Source organism: Centruroides sculpturatus, unplaced genomic scaffold (genome assembly GCF_000671375.1).
Source record: "Centruroides sculpturatus isolate CEXI.00-Female unplaced genomic scaffold, Cexi_2.0 scaffold914, whole genome shotgun sequence".
Classification (NCBI taxonomy): Eukaryota; Metazoa; Arthropoda; class Arachnida; order Scorpiones; family Buthidae; genus Centruroides; species Centruroides sculpturatus.
The window spans coordinates 42,166-62,364 of NW_019385339.1; the positions used below are offsets into that span (position 1 = coordinate 42,166).

The following is a 20,199-nucleotide window of genomic DNA, read 5'->3' on the forward strand; positions in this document are numbered from 1 at the left end:
TTTAGGTTTTACTCAAATCCAATATTTAAGGTGCCAGTACGACATATTGTATAGTAAATTCCAACAAATGACATTATTTTTATTATTCCATTCTTTTAAAGTACATTATTAAATTTAAATTCATATGAATATCGAGATAATTTAAATCTAAGAAATTTGTTAAACCAGTTTTGCCATGCTCTTTAATCATGCTTTTTAATCTAAAGATAATAGATACAATGCACGACTATACTGTGTTTCGATTGTCTAGAACTCGAAGACGTTAATGAACCCGTTATTACACAAAATCAACACTTACAATAATTCGTGACAATACGATATTTACTGTATTTTTCAGGCATCTGTATAGGCCTATACTGTATACGATTCATGAAAGATACACGTGCTCCAAGTATGAGAAACCTGATTTTTTGCTAAATTGGCCCATGGAAATAAATATATCAATCACATTACTGAACACAAAACACGAATGGAAGCTCTTGAAGCACGTGTTTCAACAAATTCCAGGCTTACAGTGGTCAAGTGGATAAGACTATTGAACACTGGTTGTTGGTCGCGAGTTTGCGCCTTAGCTGACCACGTGGAGTTTTGCGGATTTTCTTTGCGTATCTAACACCTAAATAGGGCAAGTTTCCTATTGAAAATCCTCTCGGGATGCACCCCTTCTTAGCAGATAGCCCGTGCGTTTCGTTGCCATATCCTATCAAACTAAACCAACCAAATTTCGATTGGAGGAATTCTAGGATGACAGATTATTATCGGATTTATTAACAAACTTCTATACAGGGTGTCCCAAAAGTTTCCATATATACAAAGGTGAAATGTGATTTTATTCACGAAACATTAAAATATAAAAATGTCAGCATTAAGATTTGTGTCAGTGAATTGACGGAGTAAGGCGACGAAATACGTGGGTGATCTTCCAATGGGGTAGCTTCTAGCAGAGGACTTCCTATGTGGAAACTGGATTCTGTTTAGGTGTTAGACAAATGAAGAAAATCCAGAACACTGCATGGTGGCCAATAAACAATCTTACTCTGTTTCTTATTTTCGATAAACTTGAAACCACTGCCTGTGTTTCCTTTTCTGACATACAGTATGGACCTACATAATCAAATGAAAATTTGTAGCGTGAAACTTTGATGCTAATGGTATAAATTTTCTTTTACACATTATTTATAGATAAAGATTAAAAGTGTGCCTTTCTAATTTAAGAATAAAACAACAACAATTTACCCAGAGTACTACTCCATCCATAGCAAAAATTCCTGCTGAAATCAATCCTTTCGTCGCGTCGTGTGCTTAACTTTTAGAACGATTCTTTCTCCAATAACGCTAAAATTATAAATTTAAAATCAATACAATTATAAAAATTCCATTACATTACTTCTAAAATGTAATTTTAATACTTGCATTGTTTGTAAATGTATAACGATATCCATCATGATTAACAAGGAGCATAATGTACCAATGACACGCCCATGTCAGTTATGAACTGCGTTAAAATCTGTGGAATAATACAATCTTATTAAAATTTAAGCTATATCAATTGTAAAAATGAATATACGTCAGGAAAATTTAATAAAATATTTATTGATATTCATCTTATAGCCAACGTATCAGTCATAATTTCCTCTCGTTTATCCGGAATGAACGAGGAAAATGTCATTTTGTGGGGGCCGAAAGGGGAGAAAAATTAAAAAACTCAATGAACGATAATATGTGATATATATCGTCATCGTCTCCCTTGCCGTCTGGATTGCCGAGCGGTAACAATCAACATGTGGAAGCAGTTGAGTCAGAGATAGATGCTTCGTTTACAAACAACACAACCGTTTATTAAACACGAAAGAAGCTTACAAGATTTCCGCGATCTTGGAAGTTCTGCGGCGGCTGAGGCCTCTGGGTCTTCCTCTCCTTTCCAAGATAGTCCCATTTTGAAGGAGTGTCCCTTGTTCGCGAATGAACCATTCCATCACGTCTTGATGACTCCGGGACGATGCGGTCGACTTCCGTTGATGGAAAGATGTCGATCCGAGGTCGGGAGATGGAGACGAAGATGGGTGCGAGACACAAACACAACAACAGGTCCGTCACTTGGAACTTTCGGGAGAAGAAGCCCTCGCGTCCTCGAATTTCCGGGTTTTTATCCGTTTTCTCTCAGATTCCCCTTTCCGATTGGTCTCTCCTCGTCACCTGATAACAATTCGAAATCTTTCGGGGACGCGGGAGAGGTCAAAATCGAAGTTTAATTTGATCTCCAACCGGAAATGGTCGACGGACTTACATTCTTCTATTGTTTAAAAGTTAGCGTCGCGTTTTCATAAAATAAAAATCTATTTCTAACTAATATATTATTTTCTCTAAAACAATTATTTTAACGCGAATTTTAGTGAGGGTTCGGACCTGTCCAGAGCCTCACAATTTCGGTTAATTCGGTACCATATAAAACCTGTATTCAATAAATAAAACAGTTAAATTTTCAAAGAAACTTAAAAAGAAGAACGAAAACTTAGACACAAACAAAGTGTATCATTCTCCTTCCCTTCCTCCTCTAAAGCTAATAAGCCATAAAGTTATTTGTTATGAATGAATGACTCATCCATGAACATTTTTAGAATCCCTGTTAATCCGATATAGGTTAAGAAATCCCGCATAATCGAGAGTCTGCTGCACAAAATAAAGGATTCAACATGTAATTCTAGTGGAGTAATGTTGATTCACTAAAAACTTCAAATTTATAGGGCCAGTTTTTTTTTACTACTTAAAGGAATCAGTGGATAAAAGAGTAAATATTTATTCAGAGACAAGGTTTTATCTTTCCTCTTTTCCAGTATAACACACTAAAAGTAAAAAAAAAAAAGGATACTGAAATCGAAACTTGACTCTACTATTGCTAATCCGCTTTAATTTGGCAATTGAATAAATGATCGAAAAATTTGTAAATCTGAAATAATTAATATCATTAAAATATTTTAATTAAAATAATAAAATATTTCATTCCTTACTTCGTTATATGGACTATAACTAATGAAAAATGATTTTATGGTTCTTTTTTGACGCGTATATTTGTCACATTCATCTAATTCTTTACGTTCTTCAACTACTTTTTAAATAAATTACGTTTAGATTTATTATAGAATTTTATAATAATTCTATAATAATTTTAGTTTAATTAATTAACATTACTTATTGTATTTTATCTGTTAATACATGATGTAGATAACGAACAATTATTATTGTAGTATAATAATAATAATAATAATACTCGCACTATGCAGTAACATAATTTATGATTTTAAATAATTTGCTAATTAAAATACAGTACTTCTGTATAGGGTTGTACTGTATATTTTCAAATATGGTGGCGCCATCTAGAAGTTAATTTAATTATGAATCTTTAATTTTTTTTTTTTTTTTTGTAGCCCTCTGTTTCAATTTTACGGATGATTTGAAATTCAAAATTTAATTATTTTTATTTTTATATTATCATCTNGAATAAATGATCGAAAAATTTGTAAATCTGAAATAATTAATATCATTAAAATATTTTAATTAAAATAATAAAATATTTCATTCCTTACTTCGTTATATGGACTATAACTAATGAAAAATGATTTTATGGTTCTTTTTTGACGCGTATATTTGTCACATTCATCTAATTCTTTACGTTCTTCGTCAATCAATCTAACAATATAATTTTCTAGCATTACAATGTGTTGTAATCTGAATTTTGTTCTCGAAATGCTTGTTATAAGGAGAATTCTATATATATGGAATAACAACAAATGATAATTTCTTCGCAATTACATCGTAAACCGTTTATAATATAGTGTAGTTTGTCGTGCCTTTGCGCAAAATACGTATTGTAAACGTCAGAAATCTGTAGTTAGGTGATAAAAAGTAGTTCAGTGTACTTTTAGACTCAGCATAGTTCAAACATATAACATACTCATAATGATTATTCTTAAATTTCAGTATTTAAACAATAATGCCATCTAAATAATAATGATATTTAAGGTATTATTGTAACTTTACTATTCTTACAAATAAAAGAATTTGTACAAGTTAAATAGCATAAAAGAAACGCAGAAAATGGTTCAAAAATATCCCATTTTCTCACACTCTTGTATTTTAACTTAGCTTTGGTTACGACTGAAGTGCTTAAAGATAAAAATTTATCTACATCCATCTATAAATAAATATGTTTGTTTAAATCTAAGTTAGGCTTCTCAATACAAAAATAAAAATAATAATAATAATAATTACAAGTCTAAATAGTATATTTTTATTTTAAAAACTTAATTTTCAATGAAAATAGATGGAATCTAATAAAAGAAAAATTTATCTCTCAGAAAAGATGTCTAGTAGAAGGTCGCATCTATACAAAAGGTGTTTGTATTCCGTGATTTATTCACTCCATATTTGAAACTATTGCTATAGAATATTACAATATGCATACGTTAGTGAGATTTCTATTTCTACTACAGAAACATTACGTGTAAATATTCATTTTCATAATTCTCTGTTACATTAAACATGTTTACAGAGTTTTGTTGCAAATGGTAAATTGCCAAAGTTACATTCATCATGGCAAAAAAATTAAATGATCAAATGGTTAATGAAGATTATTATTGTCTATTTTTCTGAATTTTGCACATAAAATACCCGAAGAACTTTGCGCCCGAAGAACTTTGTGATGATATCGAACATGAAATGCACAATACGTATGACAATGAAACAGGTGTGGAAAAGTGCGGGCCGAACACTTGAACTACTGAGCAATCGAGCACATATCAAATATATAAGAGCAAGTCTAAAGGTACTCCATAAGCAAGTTACAGTGAGTTTCATTTTCGTCAACAATTTTTTATCCACTCCTATCGAACTTTAAAGGAGAATATCACATACAAAACGTAAGTATTTCGACTTATTTATTGATTGTGTTATTGGAAAAGATAGTCTGTATATCGTAGAATTTCTATTTGTCTCTATATGAGATGCCCTCTAACTTTATAACATTTCTTTGATCAAAACTAAATTCATTTTTATTTCTCGCTTATCTTTATGTCTATTCGTTATCTAACATCTTTATAATTTTTACTCTTGAATAATTAAAACGATATATTTATTTACATGCCATTTTTTATTTTCTATAAATTTTTTACTCTTGTAAAATATCATAAGCAAGAGATTGAACACCTTTCCAGGTTTCTTCTCCGACAGGTATAATATATTTCTTGTTTAATTGAAATCCACGTTTTCCTTTATCTCTCAGTTCGAACACAAAAGAATGTTTAATGCCAAAATGGCCGTATGCCCAATCGATTGAATTTCCGGGAGCAGGATCTAAAAAAATACAAATATATACTCTATAAAATGTAATAAGCTTATTAACAATATTCTAATTAACACTTACACACAATTTTTATTAAACTATTAGTTTTATATTCTGTTCCGTAAAGCTCCTCAATTCCTTCAGCAGCGTGTTCGCCCATATTTTTCTATAATTATATTTAGCATATACATAAAAAGCGATTATTAGAATTAAATTTAAAAAAAAAAAACTTACAAGGCCATCATAATCTTTAATGTTTTCTGTCTTACAACCCCACGGAAAGATAATATATTGCCCATAAGAATGTAAAGATAAGAAGAGTTTCACTCTTGAATTTATGTTTCTTAAACTGTTAAATATCGCCTGAGTTTCTATCTCTGACATTGGAAAAGGTCCTATATAATCAAGTGATTTCGGTTTCCGTGCATTCGGCCGTGCTAAATTATGGAACTTTTTCTTAATAAAATAATTATTTTTATATATTAATCAATCAAATTTATAATATAATACTTAAGCTATTGTTCCATTCGTATGGAAAATTTCGATTCAGATCTACTCCTTTCTTATGTAATGGACTTTTAGAACGATTCTTTCGCCAAAATCGCTAAATAAATAAATTAATATTAACAACAAATTTAAGTTACATTTTACATGAAACTAATGCTTATATATCGGTGGCCGATATACACTAAAAGACACAAGAAAAATATATAGTAGACCCCCCTATAATACTGTAAATAATTCTGTGTTATATGAATTCCATGTTGTACGAGTCACTTAGATTTTACAAATACGTGAGCCGCTCACAGCCCGGCACACGTATTTGTAAAATCTAAGTGACTCGTACAACATGGAATTCATATAACACGGAATTATCTACAGTGTTGTAGGGGAGGGTCTACTGTAATATATGTTTGAACAATTCAATATAAATTTATATTAGCTTTATTTTATATTCTTGACATTATTTAAGCACTTATTTATTTATATTAGCCACTACTAATATAGATCAAAGCATTATTCTATTTATTTCATAATTTTTCTTATTAGAATCAATACGAAAAATTAACACTTACCTTCTTTCTAAAGGTGTAATCGTAACCATCAGGATTGACGAGAGGCATAATATACCAATCATAAGATTTCATTAAATGAGTTATATGTTTATTAGTTCCATATTCTGTTAAAAGCTATGAAATCATATTTTTTTTTTTTACTAGTTATTATTTATATAATTTAAAATTTAACAAAATAATATATTCAATTATAACAATTCATTAATTGTACTTTAATTTAAATTAATTCACAGTTCTAACAAAAACTCAACACGATATAGTTCTCAAAGTTTTCCAAAGTTTATCAATCAAACGCTTTTTACCTATGTAAAAATGATTAATTTTTCACAAAAATATAATAATATTAAGACACAAAATACATTTGCTATAATAATAACAAACAATACGATGAAAATGTATTAAAAATATTCATAATTTGAAAGCAATCACAAAATTTGGAGTATGAAAGTCGGATGGAAGTCGTATCTTACGGGTAATTTCCAATAATCTTAATTAATTGTAACAATTGATTTTCATTGTTTGGACGTTCAATAAAGAAAACATTAATATTATAAATGTAAGGAAGATCTTTGAGATGAATCCGAAAATTCAGGTTACAAACTATCCTAAGCGGGAACAAAGATGGAAGTATATTAAAAATGTTTCGATCTTTCTTCCAGAATAAAATAATAGAAAGTGTTTGGGAATATCTGCATAATATTTGGAGTGCATTCGAATATAAGATAGAATGGAAAAAACGCATAGAAATTGTATTAACTGCTAAAGAAAAATTCATCAAAGAAGTGTGCAAAGAAGTGAGATGGACAATTAATTTCGTCGGAGAATATTTGAAAATAATTATGTTTTATAATAGATAATTTGATTTATGTACCTTTAAAATTCTATTGCTAATTAAAACTATTATTTAAATTCATTTTGTTTGAATTATTTTAGTTTGATTTAAATTTTATATGTATTTATTTATTCGTGAAATTCAATCGAAGTCCAGGATCAATTTGTTCGGTCACAAAATAAATATAATTTATTTTATTAATTTCGTAAAAATATTTTATAATACTATGTAATAATAATTGTAATATTTCGTAAAAGTTTTTATAAATATAATTTACTATATTTATTTTGTGCTTATTTAGTTTTTTATTAGTCTACTTTATTGTAAAATAAATTTCGGATATAAAAGAGACAAAAGTACATAATCTAAAGTCAACTAATACTAAAATTTATTGTTAGGAGGAGCCTAAAACTATTAATACTTTTTCAGCAATAAAACTGAAGTAACAAACGGATTGTAGACTTTAAATTTTTATGTCATTTCTACCATTTATTTTATAAATGTATTAAATAATTTGCAAATGAACATTTTAGCATTTTTGTACAGCTGAATATAATGTTGTTGCCTGGAAAGTTATAATTAAATTAGTAAAAAGTTTTTTTTTTTTTACTTTGTAAATAAAGTAGATAGCAGTCGCAGGTGTTATCCATTCTCTAGCGTGTATACCTCCATCGATCCAAATGATTGGTTTTCTTAATCTAGGCATGGCTTTAACCTAAAATTAAAAATTAAAATATAATAAAAAAGAATCTTATGATTAGCTTTTAAAAAGCCTGAATATATAATATATAATTTTCTTTCTTGTATCAGTTTTAATGTTCTGTTACGATAAGTAACGCCAACATCGTTTATTTTCATCAGTTCACTATAATGACTTCTCAATTCATCCAGAAATTCATAAATCTGTCAAATTTAAAATAATTAACCAATTAATTCTTAATATTTATACTTTAACACTTAATATTTCATCATCATTTACTTGTACCGAAGTTCGATACTTATCAAAGAACGAAATTAAAGATCTTTTTCGACGGGATGAGGTTTCAGAATTGTTTAATTCTTCACGCTCTTTTTCCACCATTCTGAAAAAAATATATTGAATTTCAAATGTCTTAAACGTATTCAAAATTTACATTTTTATCGTGATTTATTATTAAAAGCATCATTTATAAAGAAAGATGCAATCAAAACACCGTTAAAGTTACCTTTGTACATCGTGTATGAGAATGAAAAATTCAATATTATTTTGAATTAAAGTGTCTTTAATTATTTGTAATTTTTGTGGGGGAACCATCACGTCGATTGACTTATTTATCAATCCTGGTTCTGTCCAAAAATCTAACTGTTAGAATATAAAACAGACAAGTTTAGTGAGACTTCAACGTAACAAAAAATTAATATAAATACGTTTTAACTTACTTCATCGTCATCAATATCTCGAATTAATTCAAGATTTTGTACTGTCGAAGGTATAATACGAAGGACAGAATATCTAATAATTATAGTTTCTAATTTAAAAGCAGCTTTTAAGCTTTTAGCTTCTTAGATAATTAAAAAAAATTACAATAAGAAACTAATTTACCCATCATATCTGTCTGGGAAACTGTCATCATCATCCTCATCCTCATCATCGTAGAGAGTTTCATCAGCAACAGCAGACAGGAAAAGTATTATTATAAATATATACTTTCGATTCATCGTGAAATAGAATCTGTGAAAATAAATTACGATTTTAAAACATATAATAAAATGTATAAAAACTAATTGACAATAATTTACTAATTGTAATTTATTTCCTAAAAATTAATATTTAAAATGAAAATATCTCCTGTTAAAAATTACATCTTACATTATTTAATGTATTAAGATTTAAAAGCAAACTTTGTTATATTAACTTTCTGTAGGCCTGTATTAGGGTTTCCCACGGGTCGATATTGACCCCTCAGAGGCTTGTGAAAGTTTGAGAATGGTCAATAAAACTCTGAAAATATAAAAAAAAAAAAGTCCAGTAAAGAGTTGCTTAATTTTCCCGGCAACAGTTTGTGGCACCATCTGTTATCATATTTTATTTTTAAAATTTTTTATATTTTTAACTATTATAAAATGGCAAAAAGCTTAATTTTGAGGATAGGGGTGGGTTTTATAAAAATTGTAAATACTAATAACGAGTAAAATCGTCATTATGTCCGACCCTACTGGAGATACACACGACCCTCCCTTTATCTTCCCACCCCTCGACCTGTAATTACCAAAACTTAATAGATCAATCCCCCTAATACACAAAACTCTTTATAAAATTTTAGAAATTTTGGACAAAAAGCACAGGAGTTATTAAGCTTCAAAGAGTGAGTGTGAACAAAATCGTACCCTCCACACACATTCATACATACATACTGGAAAAAACTCTGCATCTTTTGCATTTCTCGATGTTTGGAGGTCCCCTGAATCCAAAAAAAAGTAAAAATCTTGGAGGAAGGATCATTGTTTGACCGATCGCCATACTATCCTTCTGTTATATATAACAGCAAAGAAAGTAAAATATGTATTAAAAATTTTACATAACGTTTCGCTTTCAAATAAATTTGGGAAGATGCCTTTTTAAAATTATGTATGAGAACTGTTGTACATATACATGATATATTGTATATTATATAATAGTCCTATATAGTACTATGTAGTATAGTAATTGAAGAAGGGGTATCCGCTGTGGCCAAAGTTCGTTAATTAAACCGAATGTAACCTATTTTATAAAACATACACTATATCTATAATGAATTTAAAACGTATTAGGACTTACTAAAATGTATAAGTATGAATAAAATATTGTTATAATATACATTTAACAATTTACCCACTCTTTTAGCGTGCTGTATTCGCGTATAATAAACAAAAAAGATTATAAATTTTTTCCGTAGGAGGAAATTTTTTGTTCGTAAAATCGAGAGCATATTGTACAGTACATCATTATATAATGCTTTAGTGATCTCGTATATGGTTGTTTTAGTTAGAACTTTTTAATCGAGTGTATTTAAAGCACTAATCGAGATGGTGCATGGTGAATTTGTATTCGAATACCGAATTGTTCGAGTATCGAGATACCGCCGTGTTGTACGAGGTATACCTGTATGTTATTTTATAATAGGCGCATATTTCTTCAAAAGAAAATTGTGAGATTAAATTAGAATACTGTATTTGTTTCTTATTTTTAATAAATTCAATATTAATATTAAAATTACGAATTTATAAAATAATTATTTGTTAAATACTGAAAGTGTTTTTTTTTTATTTTTATTTTTTGTTTAAATCATATTTATTACAAAATATTTAATAAAATCTATAAAATTATATATAATGCAATATATTTATATAGGAAAGATATATCAAGAAAGCGTACAGAAGAGAAATTATAAACTAGACACTAATAATTAATTAAATGTAAAAACTACGTAAATTATTGATATTACACATGCCAATCAAATGCATATTTACAAAAATAAACTTAATAAACTTACTTAAACTATCCACAGTGGAGAACTTTACAAACAGACTTTCTTAATTCGGAAATAATTCTAAGAGTACTTTCTTTGTTCTTTACAGTTGGCCTGACCATGTGTTACCTCCTGCAGTTGTTTATTTTACTTCTTAACCCGAACCCCCTCGGGAATTACTACTCCGAATAACGTTATCTATAAATAGATTCATTCTATCCTTGTGTTTATAGAAACGACTACGAATACTGAACCATCTCAAAAATTGTATATTTTAATATAATTTTGCACTTGTCTGAATTTATTTTTCCTGTCAAAATATGTAGACTTCAAAGTAAGATTAAAGAAAAAAAATCAAAGATTATACGTAATCAAATTCAAATAAATAAATTGGGTGTTTCAAATACGCGATTTATTTATCATAAAATGGGCCTGCATTACGTCTNAAATCTTACTAATTTTGGGGTGAGAAAATCGAATATGACAAAGAAAAATTTTCATTAGCTCTAGTTTCTGTGATATACAATAGGTGGCAGTATGTGATTTTAACGGCTTAAGAGAAAAGAAACATTTTAATTACATATGCTGACAACGTTGAAAGTGCTTTTGTGAGTTCTAAGAGTTCTAAATTGATTCAAAATTCACATCGAACCCTGGTAGGTGGTTCGATGTGAAGAGAATCATGTGGTGACTTTATTCTTTTGGCTTGCCTCTTGTAAGTGAGTTCCGGTGCATCCCTACACACAGAACAGCAGTAATTCGCAAGCATTACTTCATTCCAACGGCTCTGATATCTTTGGAACAGAAATATCCTGGTGGAATCTTTCTCCATGTTCATCACTGACAGCTTCACAACTAGGAGGAAAAAAGTCTACGTGGGAGTGGAGAAAATGGATTTTAACTTAAGGGACATGTTGCATCCGAGTTGAATGTATTTTTCCAGAAGTACTGTCACCAACTGAGTGTAGTTATCATCTCTTTTGTTGCCTAAGAATCCACGAATAACTCCCTTTAAGGCTTCCCAAGCTTCCTTTTCTTTTCCCTCCAAAACTCGGTCAAACGCGGGATTCTTTACAAGTTGTCGAATTTGTGGCCCAACAAAAGTACCTTCCTTAACCTTTGCATCACTTAATGTAGGAAATTTGTCTCTTATCTCTTAAGTACTTAAATGCCTGTCCTTCCTGGTTCATACCTTTGACAAAAGTCTTCATTAAACCCAGCTTGATATGAAGGAGTGAAAGAAGAACATCTTTTGGGTCGACGAGAGGCTCGGCAACGACATTTTTCTCGGTAGAGTCAAGATTTCTTGCAGGCCAGTCCGCTTGAATGTAATGTGATTTCCTATCCCTACTGTTCCACATACATAAAAAGCAACAGTATTTAGTGTACCCCAGTTCCTAAGACTACATCGATGACTTTTAGATCGCCACAGATTTTCCACTTTTGTTCAGCATATTTGATTGAGTCGAGGAGGGCTGTCATGTTTGCATAAGTCTCCGCCATGTGAACAGCGTGACCAACAGGAATAGAAGGAAGACGGTTGCCGTTGTGAAGTAATACAACTTTCAAACTAAGCTTTCACTTAGATCATGGTTCAAACATTTCATCAAGTTATTAACGTCGCAGCAAACAACCAGATTGTTTTTCTTCTCAAAAGAAGGAGGTAGATCTTTCTGACGTTCTCTGTACTGTGAGACCATGACATCACATTGGAGAAGATTCCATTGCTGTAGTCTTGACCCTAGAAGTTCCGCCTTATTCTTTGACAGGTCTAGGTCTCAAATGAGATCACTCGATTCCGCTTGACTCAGTCTGTGTGGTGTATCATCTTTTGCCTCAAAATCAGGGTCATGGAATGTGGAAGGCTTGTTAGGTTCTTCTTCTCCCACACTTTCTTTATTTTCTACTTCAAGCTCATAATGTTGGGATGGAGTAGGAACTGGTAAACTATCTGAATGTGGAATAGGTCAAATAGCAGGTGGAAGATTTGGATATTGAACTGTTCCTTTTTTATTTATTGACAATCCTGCCTTTATAGGAGGAGTCAAGCAGAAATAGCAGTCATCTTTATGGTTTGTAGGCTCCCGCACAGCAAAAGCCATAGATCGTTTTTTATTTTTCAGCCATTCTCGTAGTATAACTGAACAAGAATTGCAACATACTATGTATGTGGAGCCCATGACTTATCCTGGTCCCCTACCTTCATACCAAAATAATGGTGATAGGCAGTCTTCACAAGAGGCGTCAGATTGCGTTTCTGTGACGAAAATATTATTTCACCACAAATATCACAAAAATTGTTCACTAAATTTACACATTTTCGTGGCATTTTGGTATAATCAGTATTACACTCCAAAACCAGGAATTCTGTAAAAAGAAAAACAGAAGCAACATTAAACTCAGAGTCATAGATACATTTATTATGTTTATAATCTACAAACATATGGATAACGTTGTGCTATGCCAGTTGGAAGGTGTGACAACTCCCAAAAAATAAATTTTTCCCAAAATAAAATGTAGACCCTAAAAAAGGACATGTTAATGTATCTCCAAAGCAAGAGCTAAACGATCATTTTTATGGTGATTTTTGAATTTAACAGATGGAAATACATAAGAATACGCTAATTTTGAGCCCGAAACACTTTCATTGTTGTGCAGTGTTATCTGGACTTTTGTTTGAGAGGAGAGAAACTCGCTTTTTTTCAGCTTTTTAAATAATACTTTTAATTAAATTTTGTTGAATGTTTTCTAATTTTATTNCATCAATAATTGCTGTTTCAATTAAAACTTTTTAACAGCATAATTAATTTCAATTACAAATAAAACAACATTTATGTCTGTTCAAATAATTTTTTCTTTGACATTTTAATTCTTAACTATAGCTTTCATCATAAAAACATTCTATTTGTACATATCTAAGAATGGGTAGATGTGATATATTACTGTTATTTTTTTTTGTTTTTACTTTATTTACATAAACAAAACATGTATAATTATAAGCCAAATGATTGCCATAATTAATTGAGATATTAACAGTTTCTAATTATTAATTATAGCACAAGTAATTTGATACTAGAGGTAGACATTAGGCACCATCTCTTATCTAAATTAATAATTATAATAATTTAATAATTTATTAAATAATTTAGAACATTCCAGAAGAAAAGAACTAGTTGGGATTTGAACCCTCAACCTCCACTTACTGTGCAATGTGCTCGCCAGTTACGCCATCCAGACCCCAAGCAATTAATTATAGCATGTTAATAGTCCGATTAATTACGGCGATCGTTTAGCTTAATATCAATAAATCAGTTTTTGGGAAGTCAATATTTTTGATTAATTATAATTTAGTAATTAATAAATGCGTATACAGAATTAGACCCCAAATAATAAGAGGGCCTTTTCTTATGTCAATTGTAGGACGGACTCACAATGCACGCGAGCGGGTAATGGGGGGATGAGTATGTGTAATAGATTACCTCCGAACACTTTTAAATCTGGACTGGAACTCGGTTCTTTCAAAGTTATAAAGTGGCATGTAAATTGCTTTGGCCATCTGAACTTTCTATCCTTCTTCATGTTAATTTTTTAATTAAAACAAGAAATATTCATTAAACAAATTCATATTGAACTCACTTATTAATAAAGCCCACCAGTGGCCGAGCAGATAAAACCTCTGAAGACTGGTAATTGGTCTAGGGTCCGTGCCTAAACAATGGTCGAGTAAAATTTTCCGGGTTTTCTTAAGTGTCTAATACGTAGGCTAAATGGGGACCAGTTTCCCATAGACAGGCCTCCTGAGAAGCACCCGCACTGACAGATCGTCCATGTGTTTTAGTCTTGATTTGATGGACTAAAGCAACCAACGCAAAGTCAATTTTCTAGAGAGTGTTCACAGTAAAAATTTCTACGGAAAATTGACTCCTATTTAGGTGTTAGACAAATAAATAAAATCCAGAAAACTAAATTTTATTGCCAACCCGGTGTTCATTTGTTATCCGGCAAGTGGTACACAAAAACACATGACTTTCATGACGAAATATCAGAAATTATTGAAAGAATTCCTCCCCATATTTCTTCACCCACAGGAATTATTTGTCCTGTGCTTAACTGAAACCTTTCCATTCCTTTATCTCTCAATTCTATAGCGTATGAGTACTTTACTCCAAGATCTGCATATGCCCAATCTACAGTACTTCCCGTAGCAGGATCTGGAATAAAATTATTTTTAACAAAATAATAAAACTTTGACTCAATATATAATTTAATGGTTAAAATTACAGTATTTACATTAAAAAAATATAAAAAATAGCAAAAATATAATATTTATGATTAATTACATATAACAAAAATATATAAAAGAGAACTTATCAAATGCAAACTAAATGTGTTAACTAACGAGGTGCATAATGAGGACGATAGGAGTGAGAGTATAATAGAAAACATAACACGTAAACATATCTATTGCTTGTACCTGTGTTTGCTGTACTTGGTTTAGTTATATTTGATCATATAAGAATAATATTGTACAGTCATTCACCTTTTAACGTCAGTAATGTATTCTTAAAAATCATATGTTCTGCGCGGAAAGAATAACCGGAATCCTATTTGCTGTTATTTTAAATAGGAAAATAACAACATAACCTAAAACCCCAATTTCCTGAAAGCGTGTTTAGATTTTCTGCTATTATATTTGTTAGATGTTTTGATTCCTTTCGCAGTGCCAACAAAATCCTAGGCACATTTTCAAAGCGTTTGACGTTTGGGGACGGAAATTTCCGGATCAAAAACACCAATACTTACACAACAACGTACTTATGCTACCGGGTTCAAATTTCGTTCCGTAAAACTTTTTAATAGCTGATGCTGCACGTGTTGCGACGGTCATCTTTAAACAATAATTAAAAATATTCACTATAATAATAATAAGAACAGTTATTAAAAATCTATTAATAACTTACAAGTTCAAAATGATCTTTAGTAACTGTTAATTTATAGCCCCAAGGTAAGAGTATATATTGTCCATAAGAATGAAAACTCATATAAAATTTTACTCTATTTTTAACTTCCGATAAAGTCTTTACTACAGCTTGAGTTTCTAATTCTGACATTGAACTTGGTCCAATATATTCATCTGAATCTGGAAAAATGGCTGATTGTTTGGCTATATACGAATGTTAATCGTATTACTCTTAGTATGCTCAATAAATATTTTTAAAAAATGACACAAAACTTTCTTACTTAAAATTCCTTTCCATTCGAATGGAAAATTTCGGTTTAGATCAACTCCTCCTGAATGCACCTGGCTCCGAGAACGATTCTTTCTCCATAAACGCTAAAATTTTCCAAAAAAAGAGTAGATCTTAACGCTGGTAATATATCCAAAGTCTAATTTTTCATTGCTAATACTTACGTTATATTTGAATGTGTAATCATATCCGTCTGGATTAACGAGGGGCATTATATACCAATCGTAAGCATCTAACAACTTTGTTGCATCGTCATCTAATCCATATCCACTTAAAATCTAATTTAAAAATTTAAGACATTATTTTATTTAATTAGAAATATATTAAAATATAAATTAAATATGATATAAACTTTATATATGAAATATATAGCTGTGGAAGGTGCAATCCACTCTCTTGCGTGTATTCCAGCATCAATCCAAATAATTGGTTTGTTCGCACGAGGATTAGAAGTTAACTAGAGAGAAAAGCATTTGATCTTCATCTTTATAAACCGTATTTAATCTTCATATTAAACGTATAAACAATACTTTTCACAAATTTAATTTATATGACCATTTAATTACTTACTTTGATTAGTTTCAGCTTCTTTTTGCGATAAGTCTTACACAAAGTTTCGATTTGTATTTTTGAACCAAATTCACGTGCAATGTCATGTAAATATTTATAAATCTAAAAACATTAATCATTTTTATGAAGTAAATATACCCTATTCTTACTGAAGTAATCAGATATATTATCAAATGTCTATGATTTAATACTCATTACTTACGTCTTTCGATTTATGATATTTATCAAAAAAACTAAGTAAGGATCTTTTCGAAACAAATGATTCGGATTTGTTTAAGAATTCATTCTCTTCATCGATCAATCTATAATTAATAAATTATCAATGTGCTTATTAACACATACACATTATTTATATTTAATGTATTAAGTCTTATAAGTTTCTATTTTATCATCACTTTTCCTGCTTATTTTGTNTGGTGCAATCCATTCTCTTGCGTGTATACCAGCATCAATCCAAATAATTGGTTTATTCGCGCGTGGATCAGACGATAACTACAATTAGACATTTTGAAAAATATGTAAATTATAAAACCACATTATCATTTTTATATTATTAAGCTTTTATAAACGTTAAGAGTAAGTCTAGTAGTCTATCTGATAACTTTACTTTAACCAGTTTCAGTTGCCTTTTGTTGTAAGTTGTTCCCAAAGTTACGACTTTCATTATTGAATGAAATTCATGCGTCAGTGTACTCAAATATTCATAAATCTTAAATAAGATAAAAAACAAACAAAATCAAAATTTTCATTGTGTACGATTTTATAGTGTTATTAACTTACTTACTTCTTCGGAATTGTGATATTTTCTAAAAAAGTCAAGTAAGGATCTTTCCTGATGTTCTGGTTCAGGGCTGTTTAAGAATTTATTCTCTTCGTCGATTAATCTGTAATTAATATATATATACTAGTATATACACACATACGAAGGTCACTTACTAAGTCATGGCAACAATTTTTGTGCAGGCAAATGAATTGTTACATAAACATTTCAATACACACATATGAAAAGACATAATGTACTCTACAAATAATGTGTTATTCGGGAACTTGTCATTTCATTTATTGCATAGGCCCTATACCTTATAATATTGATGCATAGTTGCTTGGTCAATACTTGTTTATGTCTCCAACTCCTGCAGAGACCATCGTCTGTTGTTCTCTTAAACATTGGATGATGACAGTACAAGCTATATTAATACGAACAGTCTTAGTGCGTTCAGTACGAGGCATGTCAATGGTAATTGTCATGCCTCGTACTGATATGTCGGTAATTGCTACTCTTCCACGTTCGAAATTTTACAACAGTTCTTACAACGGGAGAGCATGCTCACCGATAGCTTCTACGAGCTGTGCATGACATTTTCTCGTGTTTCGCATTTCTCTGTTCCAGACTCACATCCACACTGAACGACGGTCTTTTCGACCAAGTGACTTTGAGCTCCGCACCATCTAGCAGTGTCATTGTGTAACAAACAATACATCTCAATGTCACAGCTGTACATTGGAAAAGGGAAATACAGCTGTACATTGGATCGTGGCATGGGATTCCGCAGAAGAAAATGTTGCCACGACTTAGTAAGTGACCCAGTATATATTAAACCAGTATTATCACTGAATTTGTCTTTTTATAATTGTTAAATTGAATTTTTTTAAAATTATCATTAATATTATATTAATTACATTATATCTTAAACTTAAAGTAGTCGATTAATAATTAAAATTATTCCTTTCTCACCTCTGTACATCATTAGTAAGAAGAGAAAAATCAACTTTATTTGCAATGAAACTTTGATTAAACTCTTGAAATTTGTTAGGAGGAATCATTAAATCTACTGGTTTTCGTACCATTCTGGGCTGAGTCCAAAAATCTACCTAAAATTAAAACAGTTTTTATGAAAATTATATTAAACTTTAAACTAGATTAAGTTACTTGAGAAAAAATGATTTTACTTTTTCTTCATTATAAAGATCTTGAAGGAATCTCAGAGTTTTTTCATTGTATGGTGTGACACGAAGTACAGAATATCTAGCAATAAGTTATTGGTTATATTAATATGTTATAAAATGAGAGATAAGAAAACAAATTATATAGTTTACCCATCATATCTTTTTGGAGGACCATCATCATCGTTATTGCTATCATCGCTGTTAATTCCAACAGCAAAGGAAAAAACTAATACTATTAATACCAGTGTAATCGGTTTCTTCTGCATTATAATATTCTAGAGCATAAACTTATAACAGATCTATAAGTTCGTATTTATATTAAAATACAAAATTTTTGTCATCATGATTACGTAAAATAATATAACATAATTACGTTTTAAAATGTTTACGATAACCGTTTTTAATATATGCCCGTAATAAATCATATCATACTGTTTCAAGAAATTTGATTTTTTTTAAATGAATTTGATGCGTTTATTTTTTATTGATTCCATTTAGTACTGTGCACTGAGGAAAATACTCCGAAATATACAAAACATACAAGATGAATATTCTGTCGAATCATCCGTACAACAATCTTATTTTTCGTTTAGATAGACGTCAACGTTTGAATTTTAAATAATTGTTATTAGGACGATTATAACTGCAATCATCATCAAAGAATAAAAAATAAATAAAAGTTTAGGAAATCAATTCAGTCAAATCTCGGGTTTCGAACAACTTAATTCGTTCTTAAAAGTTGTTCGTAAACCGATTTGCTCTAAAACCGAAACAAATTTTCCCACAATATAAAATTGATTAATCCGTCTCCGACCCCCGAAACAAAACCTTTTGTTTTTTTTTACCTTTTTAGCTGTATTTCATGCATAAAAACGCCTACAAATGCAGTATAATATAATATTATATATATATTCTATTTTTCTTCTTTAGCTTCGCCTTTTCCCATGTTTATATGAGGTCAGCGTTTCCATGTTTATATGGGCTCTAATATGTTTTTTTTTTCCATTTCTTCCTATCAAGGGTTTCTTCTCTCTTAAGTCCCCTCTGGTTCAAGTCTTCTTCCACCTTATCTTTCCAACACATCTTTGGTCTTCCTCTTTTTCTCTTTCCTTTTACTACCAGTTTTCCGATTTTCTTTCCAATATAATTATCACTTCTTCGCTCTACGTGGCCAAATCACCTAGTCTTTCGACTAGTCTTTCTCCTAGATCGACTAGTCTTTCTCCCTCTCCATTCTTTTCTCTCATATTCCACCTTCCAAGAATTCTTCTTTCCGCATTCTTCCTCCTCCTAACATGACCATTTAAATCGCCATCGTAGATTAATCTCTTGTTTATAAGAACACACATTATAACTTGGTCAAGATCTGTCCAAAAGTTTGTCTTTTCTTCTTCTCCACTGCCTGGCTGAAGCTAAAACCCCAATTTCCTGAAAGCGTGTTTAGATTTTCTGCTATTATATTTGTTAGATGTTTTGATTCCTTTCGCAGTGCCAACAAAATCCTAGGCACATTTTCAAAGCGTTTGACGTTTGGGGACGGAAATTTCCGGATCAAAAACACCAATACTTACACAACAACGTACTTATGCTACCGGGTTCAAATTTCGTTCCGTAAAACTTTTTAATAGCTGATGCTGCACGTGTTGCGACGGTCATCTTTAAACAATAATTAAAAATATTCACTATAATAATAATAAGA

At 30.4% G+C, this 20,199-nt stretch overlaps 1 protein-coding gene across 1 annotated transcript in view; it reads right to left on the minus strand.

Moving 5' to 3' along the window:
* Window positions 1-5,139: 5,139 nt before the first annotated feature.
* The window catches only part of LOC111637841, a 22,216-nt gene continuing 7,156 nt past the window's right edge, over window positions 5,140-20,199 (minus strand). Inside the window, exons 4-23 of the mRNA XM_023383421.1 lie at window positions 16,756-16,855; window positions 16,554-16,655; window positions 16,336-16,440; window positions 16,148-16,261; window positions 15,976-16,069; window positions 15,696-15,898; window positions 15,538-15,622; window positions 14,817-14,945; window positions 9,142-9,187; window positions 8,829-8,957; window positions 8,666-8,738; window positions 8,452-8,588; window positions 8,226-8,328; window positions 8,048-8,149; window positions 7,857-7,961; window positions 6,415-6,528; window positions 5,849-5,942; window positions 5,573-5,775; window positions 5,420-5,504; window positions 5,140-5,349 (exon numbers count right to left, since the gene is read on the minus strand). Of these exons, the coding sequence (XP_023239189.1) occupies window positions 5,165-5,349; window positions 5,420-5,504; window positions 5,573-5,775; window positions 5,849-5,942; window positions 6,415-6,528; window positions 7,857-7,961; window positions 8,048-8,149; window positions 8,226-8,328; window positions 8,452-8,588; window positions 8,666-8,738; window positions 8,829-8,957; window positions 9,142-9,187; window positions 14,817-14,945; window positions 15,538-15,622; window positions 15,696-15,898; window positions 15,976-16,069; window positions 16,148-16,261; window positions 16,336-16,440; window positions 16,554-16,655; window positions 16,756-16,855 (2,308 nt within the window). The 3' untranslated portion in view covers window positions 5,140-5,164. The remainder of the gene's footprint in view (window positions 5,350-5,419; window positions 5,505-5,572; window positions 5,776-5,848; window positions 5,943-6,414; window positions 6,529-7,856; window positions 7,962-8,047; window positions 8,150-8,225; window positions 8,329-8,451; window positions 8,589-8,665; window positions 8,739-8,828; window positions 8,958-9,141; window positions 9,188-14,816; window positions 14,946-15,537; window positions 15,623-15,695; window positions 15,899-15,975; window positions 16,070-16,147; window positions 16,262-16,335; window positions 16,441-16,553; window positions 16,656-16,755; window positions 16,856-20,199) is intronic.